Consider the following 16,390-nt stretch of genomic DNA (forward strand, 5'->3'; position numbering starts at 1 on the left):
GTGCAGGTGAGGACACATTCGAGCTGGTTTCGGTACGATTGGAGCTGGAGTCGGTGGAGAAACAGATCCGCGTTTTGCTGGTGAAGCAAGCCGAGCTGCGAGATCGGCGATCAACGCTTGAAACATCACGCGCCGATGCTCACAAGTCAGTGGTTAGTAACTTTTTGACTCCGACTTCGTCTACTCCGTGCGTTTCTCTGCCCAGGAGGACGCGATCATCTCTGCCTTCATTCACTCCGGCACCGAGGCAACACCATGGACCCTGGGTGATCCCACAGCGGAAGACACGAGCCAGGACCAGACCAAGGACTTCCCCGCCCCTCCCGGTCTTCGAGATCTCCACCCGGAACCGCTTCTCCCCTCTTCGCGAGCCGGAACGTGACGCCGCCGTGATCATCGGCACTTCCATGGTCCGTCATGTCCGTGCTACCTCAGGTAAGCGTAAGGTGCGCACTCACTGCTTTCCTGGTGCTCGTGTTCTTGATGTCGCTGCACAGATTCCCGAGATCCTGAACGGTGACGAGCGCGTCGGAGCTGTGGTCCTACACGCGGGGACGAACGACATCAGGCTGCGGCAGACGGAGGTTCTGAAGAAGGACTACAGAAGCCTGATCGAGACGGTTCGCAGCACATCGCCTGAAGCAACGATCATCGTGTCTGGACCGCTTCCCACGTACCGACTAGGACAAGAAAGGTTCAGTAGATTATTTGCTCTAAATGAATGGTTAATGTCATGGTGTAATGAACAGAAACTGCTCTTTGTAAATAATTGGAATCTGTTCTGGGAGCGACCTAGGCTCTACCGTGCTGATGGCCTGCACCCCAGCAGAATCGGAGCGGCTGTTCTGTCGGACAACATCTCCAAGACGTTACACACCATATGACTAGTAAGTCAAAGTCCAAATCACAGTCTTTGCTGTCCCAACTTAATTGATATAAGTAGTGTAGAACATTATATAGAAACTGTGTCTATTCCTCGCTTAGTGAGGCCAAACAATAAATCTAGTGTAGGATCTAGCAAAAATCTTATTGTAATTAAACCAGAAAATCTAAATATCAGTGAACAAAAACTATTTCTAAAGCTAGGTCTTCTAAACATTAGATCAATCACACCTAAGGCGGTTATTGTAAATGAAATGGTCACAGATAATAGTTTCGATGTACTTTGCCTTACTGAAACCTGGCTTAAACCAAATGATTATTTCGGTCTAAATGAGTCTACTCCACCAGGATACTGTTATAAGCATGAGCCCCGTCTGATCGGTCGTGGCGGCGGTGTTGCAACAATCTATAGAGATATTCTTAATGTTACTCAGAAAACAGGTCACAGGTTTAATTCGTTTGAAGTACTTGTGCTAAATGTTACGCTCTTAGATGCAAGAAACAAATCCATATTATCTCTAGCCTTGGCTACCCTATATAGACCTCCAGGGCCCTATGCTGACTTCCTAAAAGAGTTTGCATACTTTCTCTCAGATCTATTGGTCAATGTCGATAAAGCAATAATTGTTGGAGACTTTAACATACACGTAGATAATACAAATGATGCGTTAGGGACTGCGTTTACAGATTTATTAAACTCCTTTGGGGTCACGCAAAACGTCAGTGGTCCCACTCATCGTCTAAATCATACACTAGATTTAATTATATCATATGGAACCAATCCAACTGATATAAATATTATACCGCAAAGTGATGATCTCACTGATCATTACATGGTAACTTGTATAATACGTACTGCTGAAATTTGTCATGTTGCGCCACGTTATAGACCAGGCAGAACAATCCTTCCAACCACTATAGATAGATTCTCAAATAGCTTACCTGATCTATCTCAGCTGCGCAGTGCACCCAAACAAACAGATGAACTAGAGGAAATGACTAGCAGTTTGAGCACCATGTTCTCTAGTACACTAGATATTGTTGCACCAATTAGATTAAAAAAGGTTAGAGAGAAAACTAAAGCACCATGGTACAACAGTGCTACGCATGCAATAAAGAGAGAAACTCGTAACTTAGAGCGTAAATGGAAACAAACTAATTTAGAGGTCTTTAGAATCGCGTGGAAAGACAGTATGTCACGTTATAAAAAGGCTCTAAAAGCAGCCAGGGCTGAGCATCTCCGCAAACTAATAGAAAATAACCAAAATAATCCAAGGTTTTTATTCAACACCGTGGCTAGACTAACAAATAAACAAACATCACCAGAGCAAAATATTCCATTACAATATAGTAGTAATGATTTTATGAATTACTTCAATGAGAAAATAGAAAGCATCCGAAACACAATTGTAAATATACAATCCTCTATGATGTCTTATGATTCAGCCTCAATTATGTCCCCTCTAGAACAACTACACCGCTTTACAACTATAGGACAGGAAGAGCTAAATAAACTTATCATTGCATCTAAACCAACAACATGTTTATTAGATCCAATACCCACTAAACTACTGAAAGAAGTGTTACCTGTAGTCGAAGAGCCTCTTCTTAATATTATTAACTCGTCTTTATTTTTAGGTCATGTTCCAAAAATATTCAAGCTGGCAGTAATACAACCTCTCATTAAGAAACCGCAATTAGATCCAAATAACTTAGCAAATTACAGACCCATCTCAAATCTTCCATTTATGTCTAAAATACTAGAAAAAATTGTGTCCGCTCAATTGTGCTCTTTCTTACAAGAAAATGATATCTATGAAAAATTCCAGTCGGGATTCAGACCGCATCATAGCACAGAAACTGCGCTAGTTAAAATTACAAATGATTTACTTTTAGCTTCTGACCAAGGCTGTATCTCAATACTAGTTCTACTCGATCTTAGTGCTGCGTTCGATGCTATCGATCATAAAATACTCTTGGATCGACTACAAAACTACACTGGTGTTCAGGGACAGGCATTAAGCTGGTTTAGATCGTACTTATCAGACCGTTACCATTTTGTCTGTTTAAATGGGGAAAAATCAAAGATAACGTCAGTAGACTATGGAGTGCCGCAAGGATCGGTGTTAGGCCCTCTGCTATTCTCAATATATATGCTGCCACTTGGTAATACTATAAGAAAACATGGAATTAATTTCCACTGTTATGCTGATGACACTCAATTATATATCTCATCACGACCAGATGAAAACACTAACTTATCTAAATTGACAGAGTGTCTAAATGATATAAAATGCTGGATGACGTGTAATTTCCTGCTATTAAATTCAGATAAAACGGAGGTACTACTTATTGGTCCAAAAAACTACCCACGAAATCCCTTACAATACAACTTTAATTTAGAAGGATGTCCTGTTACTTTATCCACTACAGTAAAAGACCTGGGTGTTATACTAGACCGCAACTTGACTTTCGAAAATCATATTTCATATATTACAAGAACAGCCTTTTTCCACCTTAGAAACATTGCTAAGCTACGCAACATGCTATCTGTTTCTGATGCAGAAAAGTTAGTTCATGCATTCATGACCTCGAGACTAGATTACTGTAATGCTTTATTAGCTGGCTGTCCTGCATCCTCAATCAACAAGCTACAGTTAGTGCAAAATGCAGCTGCTAGAGTTCTTACTAGATCAAGAAAATATGATCATATAACACCTATTTTATCATCTCTACACTGGTTACCTATTAAGTTACGTATCAATTACAAAGTATTCCTACTGACCTATAAAGCCCTAAATGGTTTAGCTCCTGTGTATTTAACAGACCTTCTATCGCCATACAATCCATCGCGCTCTTTAAGATCACTAAAATCGAGGCTTCTGGTCATTCCTAGGATATCTAAGTCCACTAAAGGAGGGAGGGCGTTCTCGCATTTAGCTCCTATACTCTGGAATAGCCTTCCTGATATTGTACGAGACTCAGACTCGCTGTCCCAGTTTAAAACTAGATTAAAGACGCATCTCTTTAACCAAGCATTCACTTAATGCTTAACCTTTGATACTACTGCTGAATCAGTTCGAATGCATTAACATTATGAACATCAGCTATGCTAATTATTTCCCATCTGCCTTTCTGCTGTTATCTCGGGACGCTAGTCCCGAGGTAAATAGCGTTCGTCAGCTCCAGTTTGTATCCAGCCTCTCACGGAGACTTCAGATGCCCCAACGCCTGTGAAGAGACGACTCGACGCCTGTGAAGAGACGACTCAAAGCCGGCGATATGTTATGCCATAAATTAATACATGATTAACTAACTGTATTTTTCTATGTACATTTCCGAAATGCAATTTCTGTAAAGCTGCTTTGAGACAATGTGTATTGTGAAAAGCGCTATACAAATAAATTTGAATTGAATTGAATCACGTTCTTGTGAGAACAGACAATATGTCAGTGGTGTTCTATTTAAACCACCAGGGGGGTCTGAGATCGCATGGACCCAGTTAACTGCCCGGTGGCTTCAGTGCTGGAGTTTCTCCCAAACCGCTGGTCTTATGTGCTGACTTATGTGTAGACTTCAATGCTTATGTGTAGACTTCAATGCTTATGTGCTGACTTATGTGTAAGCTTCTATGCTGGTCTTACCCCGTCCACACTCAAGGTGTACGTGGCTGCCATTGCGGCTTTCCACACTCCTCTGAGTGATGGGCCTCTAGGAAGATATCAGTTGGTCGTTCGTTTCCTCCATGGGGCCTGATGGATGAGACCTGCAACTCGGACCAGAGTCCACATGGGACCTGGCAGTGGTTCACGAAAGGCTGGTTGAGGCCCCCTTCGAACCTCTGGAGTTGGCTGAGGCCAAGAACCTGTCGCTTAAGGTGGTCTTTCTCCTTGCCATCACCTCTCTTAAGAGAGTAGGAGATCTCCAGGTGCTCACCATATATCCGCAGTGCCTGGAGTTTGCTCCTGGGAGAATTAAGGCCATCTTGCACCCTAGACCGGGCTATGTCCCTAAGGTGCCATCTAATATGGCGAGGTTGACGGTTCTGCAGGCATTTCTTCCCCCACCTCATGTGACGGCAGAAGATGGGAAACTTCATTTACTCTGCCCTGTCAGAGTACTAAACATCTATGTTCAGAGGTCTTCTCAGTGGAGGAAGGCTGACCAGTTGCTGGTGTGTTTCGGGTCGCCCAAGAAGGGGCTTCCCGCATCCAAACAGACCATCAGTAACAGTAACTTGTTCAGGCTATTTCCCTGGCCTATCAGGTGCGCAGTTTGCCTTCACCTTTGGCCGCTAGGGATCACTCTACCAGAGGCATGGCGTCCTCTAGAGCCCTCCTTTCAGGGGCACCAATTCATTAGGTATGTGATGCGGCTAGCTGGGCCACTTGGCACACATTTCATGCGATTTCATAGTCTGGACCTCCCCTCTACACCAGGCGCACGAGTGCTCTCGTGCTAGTTGTGCCTGAGACAGCTTCACACTGGGAGAGGCAGGTTTCGTTGTGGCATAGTAGGTATTTCATTCCCCATAGTGTCGTCATCGACGCAGTGCGAGTTCCCTCGAAAGGGAACGTCTCGGGTTACGACTGTACCCCTTGTTCCCTGAGAAGGGAACGAGACACTGCGTCCCTTTGATACACCTCCTCCTGCCTGGGAGCGGCTTGCTTCATCGCGAAGCTAACACTGTTGTGTGCCAGTGTCGCTTTGTAGCTTTCGTGTATGCCGTCACACGCTACGTCATCACGCAACGCCAATAGGATTAGATTAGTTTCATTCATGCTTCAGACGGTGTTACCCATAGTGTCGTCACCGAGGCAGTATCTAGTTCCTTTCTCAGGGAACAAGGGTTACAGTCGTAACCTGAGACGATCTCCATAACCGGGTGAAAACCCAAATTATTAAAACCAAATTAATAAGCATCTGCTTATTTTCAATCATTGCCTACACTGTTTTATCACCTCATTCAGTAAACCAATATGAAAATAAGGTATTTGCACCAAACAAGGTGGCAGGGTTAATTAGGACAAGACGGTATAAATTGACATCTGACCTATACACTGAAATTTTCCAAATTTAGGGATGCAGCATTCAAAAAATTCTGGCTGAACCTGATAATTGGCTGGCTGATAATAATATTCTATACAATTTAGTCTAAATAAATAAAACACAAAGTCAAATGTTTTGAATGCTACCAGTGAAATTAGACATCACAACATTATAATGTACAGTGTAAAAAATGGATATTCATTTTGAGATTTGCTAAAGATTATATTTAACAGTGTTATTAAATCATTACACGCACAATTCTTTAAATAAAACTAGGATGTCTACCTACACAAAATTGACTGAAACACACACAAACACACATTGGGTTTTCATGTTATATGGGGACTTTACATAGACGTAATGATTTTTATACTGTACAAACTGTATATTTGATTCTATTCCCCTTACCTAAACCTACCCATCACAAAAAACTTTCTGCACTTTTACATTTTCAAATAACATAACTTAGTGTGATTTATTAGCTGTTTTCCTCATGGGGAATAAAAAAATGTCCTCACCATTAATGTAGGGTTTACCAGGACCAAACAGACACAGACACAGACACAGACACAGACACACACACACACACACACACAATAGGTGAGTTTGCACAGTGCTATCGTGTGTAAAGCGTTTTTGTTAAGTTGAGCTGTGCTTGGCATGTTGATAAGACAGATCTGGATGTAAATGCTGCACACAAAAATGAATTCACCCCTCAGTATCTCCTAAACACTTTTTTTTTTTTGTGCAAAACCTACCTGTGATGGCAGTCACGGACATACTGTCATTGCTTTCCACATCTTGAGCAGTGACAGACAAAACTGTGATCTTGTAAGCATGATACGCCTTCAACCCACCAATCACAGCGCTCTGATTTGTCTTGTCCAACCGAATAGAATGGCTTCTGCCAGAGGACAGATCCACCCAGTGCAGGATGTATTGCTTGAATAGAGCATTCTGGGTAGAATCAGGGGCGGTCCAATACACTGCAATCTGACTGGACGTAACAGCTGTCATTGTGAGATTCTGAGGAGGATTTGGCTCTGCAACATTAAACAAACAAACAAAACATGTTATTTTTTGGGTAAACCATTCCTTTAATGTCTGTTGGTACTGTAGATGTAAAAACTTGCTTGTATTGAAGATAAAAATGGGTCCAAGTGTCTGAGACGCCCCACTGGGGCGTGTAAGAACCAGTGAGAAATGATAGACGTGTCCAGGAGAGAGACCTTGAACTCTCACTCTGCTTTGAGTGTTTATGAGGGGCCTATTTGACATGGTTCCATCCATTGAGTCATCTTCTGATTGTAGAGCAAGTGAAAAACCAGCAGATAAGTCAAGGAGAGATTCATTAGACCAGATAAATACTGCTTCTGTCTCACACAAACTCTCCAGGAACAGCAATTCATTACTGCTCTGCAACACTGTAACAGAAACACATATATAAGATTTTTTCTAAAAGAAAGCCACAAATGAAATCTCAAATATTGTTATCTCTTAGACAGCAATTAAAATAAATGAAGAGTAAATGGAGATTTTACTGCAAATACCTATACCAGTTGTCACATTTCAAGTGGACCAGCAATTTTGTCCACAAGACCACTGGGTGTCCCATTTGTCATTTTAGTTTAAAGAAGGGTCCTTCCAATTGCCCCTTTACAATTGGACATCACAGTGTACTATAACCCAACGAAATATAGTCTCAGAGATGGGCTGAAGGTGTCATTTTGGCCCACTGCTTCTCAATTTTTTTCTCCTTACAAAAAGATTTCAGGAGTCAGTCTCTCATCTCATGGATATACTCTACAGTTTCAGAAAAGTTCTCAACATCTCAAACTGTGCTCAGATCTTCCAAGACACCAACGTCTACAATCAAAAGTCAGAGACCTAAATATGAACTTAACATTTCGAATCGAATTGTTGTAAACCCAAATAATCTCAGCTATGCAACCAACGTTAGTTATTTTGTTTTAATAATATTTTGAATTATCTTACATTTTTAGGTTTTCATTAAGTGCTTTTGTCATTTTAATACGTTTTTAATATATTTTTTAAATGAGCTTAATTTTCATTTCAGTTTTAGTAATTTCAGTACTTACACTTAACTTATTTCAGTTAGTTGCCAAGGCAACATTTGTAATTTTAATTTAAGTTTTTTAAGTTTAAATGTTTCATCTAATATTTATATATTATTTCAGCTTTCACAAAAATTATTTGTAAATGTTTTCGTCTTAGATTTACTTAATAATAACTCTGATCCACATTTATTTTATGGCTTTATAATTGTATTGTATGTCACCATTTGTCTCATTCGAGTCAACTTTTAATTCTTCTACATTTACATTTACATTTATTCATTTAGCTGACGCTTTTATCCAAAGCGACTTACAATTGCTATTTGTCAGAGGTCGCACGCCTCTGGAGCGACTAGGGGTTAAGTGTCTTGCTCAGGGACACATTGGTGTCTCACAGTGGATTCGAACCCAGGTCTCTCACACCAAAGGCATGTGTCTTATCCACTGCGCCACCACCACCCCCTATGAGAAATGTTCTTCTAATGATGCCGGAGAAACATCTGAGACAAAGTTTATAGTTAAAGAGGCTATATGTCATTTATTAAATCGCCTTTATTTGCCAGTGTGTGGACAGCTTGTAAGGAAACTTGAAAAACAAGACCTTCCTCAACCTCATAGGTTGTCTATGAAAGCCTAGAGTAGACAGATTTTTATGTCAAGGACTCGGGACGTTTTTGCCAGGAAAATCAAAAAGATACAGTACTACAGTTACTCACTCTCCTGAAAGCCTCTATTTTGTTCTATGACACATTAAATGCTTATACAATGTTCAGTGTAATGCCAAAAGAGCTATTCTGTACTGTAATGTCAATGTGTCATGCTAAGAAAGGGGATTAATAAAGCACCATAGCACCAGGTTGTGCAACCTTAGGCCACCCTGACGATTTATGTATGACACCCCTGCAAATGTTGCCCGTCCGGACCAAGACGTGGTGTCCCGCCAGGTACGGTAGGAAGGTTTTCAGGGCTAGAAAGACCACTCTCATTTTGAGGCAGTTGATATGTAGGCGCTTCTCCGAGGTCGACCAGAAGCCGGAGGTTGGCTTGCCCTCATACAATGCCCCCCAACCCAGGTTGGAGGCATCTTTTAAAATTACCATCCTCCTCGAGACTAGACCCATGCTTACACCAGATTGGTACCAGCTGGTGATTTTTCAAGGGGCCAAGGCTTTGATACAGCCAAGGTCCACCCTGATGCTCAGGTGGCCTGATCGCCACGCATGAGCTGGGACTCGGGGCTTCAGCCAACGCTGAAGGGGATGCATATGCAGTAGATCTAGCTGGAGTACTGACGATGCTGACGCCATAAGGCCCAGTGCCCTTTGAAACGTTCTGAGAGGTCTGAGAGAACCCGCTCTGAATGAAGCAGCTAGCTGCTGGATGGAGGGAGTGTGGTCTGGCGTGAGCCAAGCTCTCATCTGGACAGTCGATAACTAACTGTTCCCAGGGAGGTTGGGGGACAGTACACTCTTGCAAAAATTGATCCAGAGCCCAAGGCATTCTAGAAGACTGAGGAGCCAGGATCTGTGGGCTTTTAACTCGGCCTTCAATTGGGCCAGAACGAGTAAATCGTCCAGGTAATCCAGAATTCACATTCCCCGCTGTCTTGGGGGGAGAGTGCTGCGTCTATTCATTTTGTAAACGTACGAGGTGCCAGTGACAGCCTGAATGGTAGGACTGTGTACTGATAAGTCTGCCCCTCGAAGGTGAATCTCAAGAATGGCCTGTGATGGGGAGCTATCTGGATATGAAAGTAAGCATCTTTCAGAACCACTGACAAAAACCAATCCCCTGGCTGAATTTGCGCGAGGATTTGTTTTTGTTGTTAGTATCCTGTATGGCCGTCTCAACAGTGTTGGTCTTTTATGAGGGACCTGCTGGCGCCCCGGCAGGAACCACTCCTTGAGCCGGCTCTTGGTGGGCTCCTTAGGAAAAGACCACTCGAGACCGAGGTCTTCAACGGCCCTCGTGAGTACACGGAGAAGTTTGCTCTGGTGTCACTTCCGCTGGACTGAGATAGGTGGACGGGGTCAACAACTGAGCCCAACCACTCCTCGCCCTCAAATGCAGCCAAAGAAAGGCTGTCATCGCCTACCTCCTCCGATCCACCAAATGAGACGAGACCGGCCGCTTGCCGAGTTGGGCGCTGGTTGGGGGACGGGGCAGACGTGGGCTCAATTGTCTTGACTCGCTCAGGCATCCTTCGGAAACGGGAGGGCACAAGGGGCGGGGCGGGGCCGCCCTCTGAGAAGCCGCGAGCGCAGGGTAGAGAGCTGCATACTCTCGCAGTGAGAGCATCCACCCTTGGTGAGTGCAGCTTCCACATGGCCGGATCCCAGGCATTAAACACTCACTGTGTCCATCCGCGTCATGCAGATGGGCTCTGCATGAAGCACAATCTGGACGTGCCATTTGGAATTTTTTGCTCTTTTGACAGAGTGTCGTAGCAGCGAGCACAATGTGCGTTTTCAAAGGATATTAGCGGTTTTCGCCGGATGGCTGCTGGAGAACGGCGAATCAGAAGAGGCGGTGTTAAATCGAGAAGCTTCAAACAGGAAGCCGCCGTCCGCTGAACTGCTATGCAGAGTCGCTCGTTCCGCTGCTCGGGCTTGTCAACGGCGAAGGCTTCAGCAGGAGAATCAGCCAAGAGAGTTCGCTGAAGGAGATTAAGGAGATTCTGATTCCTATGGCGAAATGGGCCGCTTATAGTCAGTAGCCACGCCCATTCTGGCACGCTTTGGCGCTCATGAGGTGGGAAGCGTCCTGATAGAATCGCTCGTCCTCGCCACTTCACTATAGGTTCGTACAGTTCCCGCAGCCCAGCCAATCACCCAGCTAGTTAGCTTTGTGCTGTGCTGGCTGTGCAGCTGCACTGCGTTTTAAAATAAAGGCTTCAATATTCTCGAGAAAAGGAGTTTTCCAATAGCGTATAGCTAGGCAATACGAAGTGAACGTTCTCGAAAGGGAACTTTGTCGCGCGTATATTGGCTCTTGTACGTTGCGCGTGCACAAGCATTAAGTTGCTGGCTGTAGTTCACTTGATGGCCACCAATTTTGCTAATAACAAGGCTTTCTGAATTATAGCTCATTTAAAGAAAATGCAGAGCTATAAAAGAGCAACCTCTGAGCAATACAGTCTTCCTCAGGGTACTTCCCTGAAAATGCTTATCACACAGTTTAATTAATCAAAACAGGACATATTCCTGGATCAACAAGCTTTGTTGGTCCAGGAACAACATTCCTATCAATCCAATCAATCCTGACTCTAACCCAACCCCTTTTTCCAAGAACAACAGTGTATGTTGATCGAGGAAGATGTCCAGCTTGTGTAAATCATACCCCCCTTATCTCTCTTCTTCACTCACACTCCTCTTGACATATATAGGGGAGCTGCAGGTAACACGGGAAAGCAGTAAAGAAGTATCCTGCACCAGTGGCATTCTTCTGCATCGCAACACAACCAGTTTGATTAGGTGCAAGAGATGATGTCACTTCAATATTTAAGTTGTAGGCGGAGCCATCAGACCAGCGGAGTTCACCTTCTGTCTGTAGATATTAAAAACAGAGGCTGAATATAGGCTACTACATTATGCATCCTATTTTTCATCCTAAGTTTCAGTATGCAACAAACAAAAAACATTTTTAGAATTCAACAGTCTGGTTCCGGAAGTAAAACCCCCATTTATTTTCAATAAAGATATCTTATAAACAATTAAAGACAGACTGCTGTGAGCTATGAGCTTGTTCTCGGCATTAGTCTGCATTATTTCAACTTATTTTTTTAAAGAACCGTGTTAACTGTGGAATTCCTGGTGAAAAACTACATTACCCATGATTCCGCAAAGAAAGCTCCACCAATCAGAGAATAAAAACAAGCATCTTCAGCATCTGCCCAATCCCATAAAGTCAGTATCTTTTTCTCTGATTTTCAAATACTTTTATGCTGCAAATGAAAGTTTATTGTTGTTGTGATTCACCTAGTAACTGGTTAGTTTGGTTCAACTCTTTAAAGAAGACCATTTAAAAATAATTATGGGAGAAAACCTTCTGGAACCAAGGCCAATGAAAGAGTGGATGGGCACTGGTGCACTCTATTATGCTACATTGTCATCACATGACCTCAAGTTAGTTGTTTTCCATTTTAATTTCCAATTTTGTATAAAATGTCTTAAATTTATGAAAAAGCATATTCATATATGCATTTGCACAATTTGCACACTGTTCAAAGTATACCTGCTGTATACTCATGTCTTTAAAAAATATAGGTACGTAACACTGTACGTCATTACTGTTTATGTGTGTCTGATGTACCTCACGGTCATTCAAAGCCGTCCACAGCAGCAGAAGATGGTCACAGGACTTTAAGAAGGATGTGATGGACAGAAACTCTGCATCTGTCTTTATGTTGGCCAGATGTGACCCTGGGATTGATCTTTCACACATTTGCTTCGCTCCAGACCATGACTTGAACATTGGGCTCACCTTATAACAGCTCCATCCCACAGCAAGCCAGCCAGCGGGACACTGACCTGCAGGAGGACAAGTTACACCATCAGTGTATGTGTGTGTCTTTAGAAGTTTTTATACTATTTACTACTTAAGTTTTCATCTTCTTCAAGCATTTGTCATTCCAAATCAGCATGATATTTTATTATTTCATGGAGATTACATTGGAGAACATGGAGATTACACAAATGTAGAGCTCTAATCTCTACACCTTTTCATTCAACAAAAGTGAATGGTGATTTATACTATCAAATATAATATTATATTGTCCCAAAAAATTACAAAAAAGCACCATCACATTTTATTAACATTTTAATTTAGCTTTGAGTTATTATATTATATTTTCAGTTTCCATTTTAGTTTAAGCAAATGTATGTGCTTTTGTCATTTTTATTAGTTTCTTTATATATATTTCTATTTAGCTAATTTTTTTATTTCAGTTTTAGTGATTTTAATACATTAACTTAACTTTTTACAAAGTTCTCATCTAATATTCTATTTTAGTTTCATTTCAATTTACAAAAAGTATGTTTAATAGTTTTAGTCTCGTTTTTAGTCTTTCTGCACTACATCTCAAAACTTCACAAGTCACAATTGTCATTTTTGTGTGAGAAATAGACTGAAATTTAAGTTTATATTCACTAAAAATCTCGAATCCCGCGACAAGTTTCATTAATAAATGTTAATTGTTAATACATAGTAAAAAGTATTTGAGAAACTCTAAAAGGTTCACTTATAGTATCAAGCCCAGTAAAACAATTTTGGGTCTACTTTACTTTTGAGACGTTTATCTTGATGTATTTAGCAGAAACCTTTAACTAAAGTGACTATGAAGTGGCAATAAAGGAACAAAAGCAATTCATCACAGACCCAACAATATGTGTTTTTGCACATACCTGTCTTTATGGCCAGCTGAAGGCTTTGTGTAACGTTAATTTGGAGTTGAGGGAAGAATGTTTTCTTTTTAACAATGACATTGTAACGACGTCCGGGCTGTAACCCTTTCACCTGGTGGAATGGCTGAAAATGGGATGCAACCCAACACTGCTCATCCAAACAAACATCCAAGACATTTCCACCATCTAATGTAGACCAGCTGAACATGGCAGTTGTGGATGAGATCTTCATGCTTAAAGAGGAGCTCAGGAGGGGAACTAACAATAGAGCAAAGAAAGAGTATTAAAACAAAGTAGAATCTCAATGAATAAAATTTAAATAAATAAAACATTATGTTCATTTTTGGGTTGAAGCTGCTGCGTGTTACCAAGTTGGAAAGTCTTGGCATCCAGCAGTTCTGTGTTGTTGTATGACTGCAGACTAAATTCCAGTTTCTCATGCACTTGTGATCCTCTGAAAGTCATCACACACTCACACATGTCTTCACAAACTGGAATACTGCACAGCACCTGACAGATAAACTCAATTAATCAAACATATTATTAATGTGTGTGAGCATTTGAGAGGGATAGTGTTTGCTTCGCACCTTGTTTCCCAATGAAAGTGTGTAAAAATTAGCTGTCTGTGACGGAAAACACTGAAACGCCACCTGTGCATGGACAGAGGATGGACTTCTGGGACATGGAAGACTGAAAGCCTGAAAGACAAAAAGAGGAAAGAAAAATCTAGGGATTGGGTGCAGATCATTGTTTTTCAAACATGCCCTCCTTATGTTATCTAACCACATTATCTAAGCTGATTTGACAAAAAAATAAAAAAAAATAAAAAAAAATTGAAAAGCTTTCTAAATAACTATTCCAGCTTAGACTTGTTCTAACATAAACAGGTTTCGTTATGTAACTCAGAAAGGCATATTTCTTTTTTTCTTAATTCACAGCAGAAAATTGCATTTTTGCACTTGAAGATGAAGTGATCCATCTCGAATGAACTGCTTAAATTAATTGTTACCTGAAAGAAGTGCAGAAGTTGCCAAATCAAGGCCAGAACTTTATCCATGGAGCTCCATCCCATAATTCCAGTGTCCATAGACTACACCATATTCTTAAAGTAAAACACTAAGGTCTTTAGTCTTGCAGCTTGCACTGTAATAATAACCTACACTACAAACTTTAGCAGCATCCTAAAACAGTCTTTGTGGTCACAAGAGCACTCCGTGGCATCTTAGAGCAAAAAAATGGCTCAGTTCAGTTTACATAAAAAAAATACCCAACATTCCTTGAGGGCACGCCTCCTCTGCCACTTCAGATGCCCAGGCAAGCATCTTATAACATAACAAAACACACTGGAAAATTCAACCACACCTCCTCTTGAAAGCAGCTCTGCGTCTGGGTCTCATTCAGTCAGATCAGCCTCTCCACTACATGTTTTCTTTTCATTTTTCATTTTCAACAGAGCCAGCACGTGGGAGTAATGTAGGGTCAGTCGCGAAGTAAACAAAACTCCCGCACTAACACCCACCAGACTCCTACATGTATAATGTAACCCAGGTACAGTAGACAAGAAAATAAACTTCAAATTGAACAACAGAGTTAAAGTATGAAAACGGCTGACAGAACAAATATAAGACTGCAAACAAATTCATTAATTATATAGAAATAGAAATATTTAAAATATTGAATGTAAACTTCTGACGCGAGCGGATGTTTGTTCTGCTTCGGGAGATTTGAAGCTTCAAATTGAGTTGAGAACTGACGTAAGAATTGTTTAAATGTCTCTAAATCATTTATATGACGATAATGTTGAATTAAGTAGCAGTTAAAATGAGTTGAAGAGATTGTTCATATTATGTGTTGACCGCATGTTAATGAGAGAGGGGGTATTAACATTAAGTGACATGGGCATCTGACGCACAGAAGCCAATGGCACATGTCACTATGCCTATTGGCACATCCGGTGGCACATCCGGTCTCCACTGGCATGTGCCAGTGGATATAGTGACATGTGTCACTGACATTATTGGCATGTGCCAGTAGATAGTGACATGTGTCACTGACATTATTGGCATGTGCCAATGGATAGTGACATGTGTCACTGACAGTATTAGCATGTGCCAGTGGATATAGTGACATGTGTCACTGACATTATTGGCATGTGCCAGTCGATAGTGACATGTGTCACTGACATTATTGGCATGTGCCAGTAGATAGTGACATGTGTCACTGACATTATTGGCATGTGCCAATGGATAGTGACATGTGTCACTGACAGTATTAGCATGTGCCAGTGGATATAGTGACATGTGTCACTGACAGTATTAGCATGTGCCAGTGGATATAGTGACATGTGTCACTGACATTATTGGCATGTGCCAGTCGATAGTGATATGTGTCACTGACATTATTGGCATGTGCCAGTGGATAGTGACATGTGTCACTGACATTATTGGCATGTGCCAGTAGATAGTGACGTGTCACTGACATTATTGGCATGTGCCAGTGGATAGTGACATGTGTGTCTGACATTATTGGCATGTGCCAGTAGATAGTGACATGTGTCACTGACATTATTGGCATGTGCCAGTAGATAGTGACATGTGTCACTGACATTATTGGCATGTGCCAGTAGATAGTGACATGTGTCACTGACATTATTAGCATGTGCCAGTGGATATAGTGACATGTGTCACTGACATTATTGGCATGTGCCAGTGGATATAGTGACATGTGTCACTGACATTATTAGCATGTGCCAGTGGATATAGTGACATGTGTCACTGAGATTATTGGCATGTGCCAGTGGATAGTGACATGTGTCACTGACATTATTAGCATGTGCCAATGGATATAGTGACACGTGTCACTGACATTATTGGCATGTGTCAGTGGATAGTGGCATGTGTCACTGACATTATTAGCATGTGCCAGTGGATAGTGACCTGTGTCACTGACATTTTTGGCATGTGCCAGTGGATATAGTGACAT

The 16,390-nt window shown here is 41.6% G+C and overlaps 2 protein-coding genes across 5 annotated transcripts in view; both read right to left on the reverse strand.

Annotated features, from left to right (window-relative positions):
- ptprq (protein tyrosine phosphatase receptor type Q) overlaps positions 1-6,971 on the reverse strand; it is a 74,164-nt gene extending 67,193 nt beyond the window's left edge. For all 4 annotated transcript variants that reach the window (XM_077193852.1, XM_077193851.1, XM_077193850.1 and 1 more), the window contains exon 1: positions 6,690-6,971. In XM_077193852.1, the coding sequence (XP_077049967.1) occupies positions 6,690-6,948 (259 nt within the window). In that variant the 5' untranslated portion in view covers positions 6,949-6,971. The remainder of the gene's footprint in view (positions 1-6,689) is intronic.
- An 88-nt stretch (positions 6,972-7,059) lies between these two features.
- Positions 7,060-14,639, reverse strand: LOC143697084 (uncharacterized; the record flags this gene model as incomplete). The annotated part of the gene is made up of 7 exons (XM_077194011.1): positions 14,418-14,639; positions 13,996-14,106; positions 13,777-13,918; positions 13,409-13,666; positions 12,318-12,535; positions 11,372-11,552; positions 7,060-7,355 (listed from the first exon to the last, which is right to left on the reverse strand). Coding segments are annotated over exons 1-7 (1,284 nt in total), but the record flags the coding sequence as incomplete, so codon positions are not given.
- Positions 14,640-16,390: the final 1,751 nt, after the last annotated feature.

Source organism: Siphateles boraxobius, unplaced genomic scaffold (genome assembly GCF_051911475.1).
Source record: "Siphateles boraxobius isolate OS27281-9 unplaced genomic scaffold, OSU_SipBor_1 31, whole genome shotgun sequence".
Taxonomy (NCBI): Eukaryota; Metazoa; Chordata; class Actinopteri; order Cypriniformes; family Leuciscidae; genus Siphateles; species Siphateles boraxobius.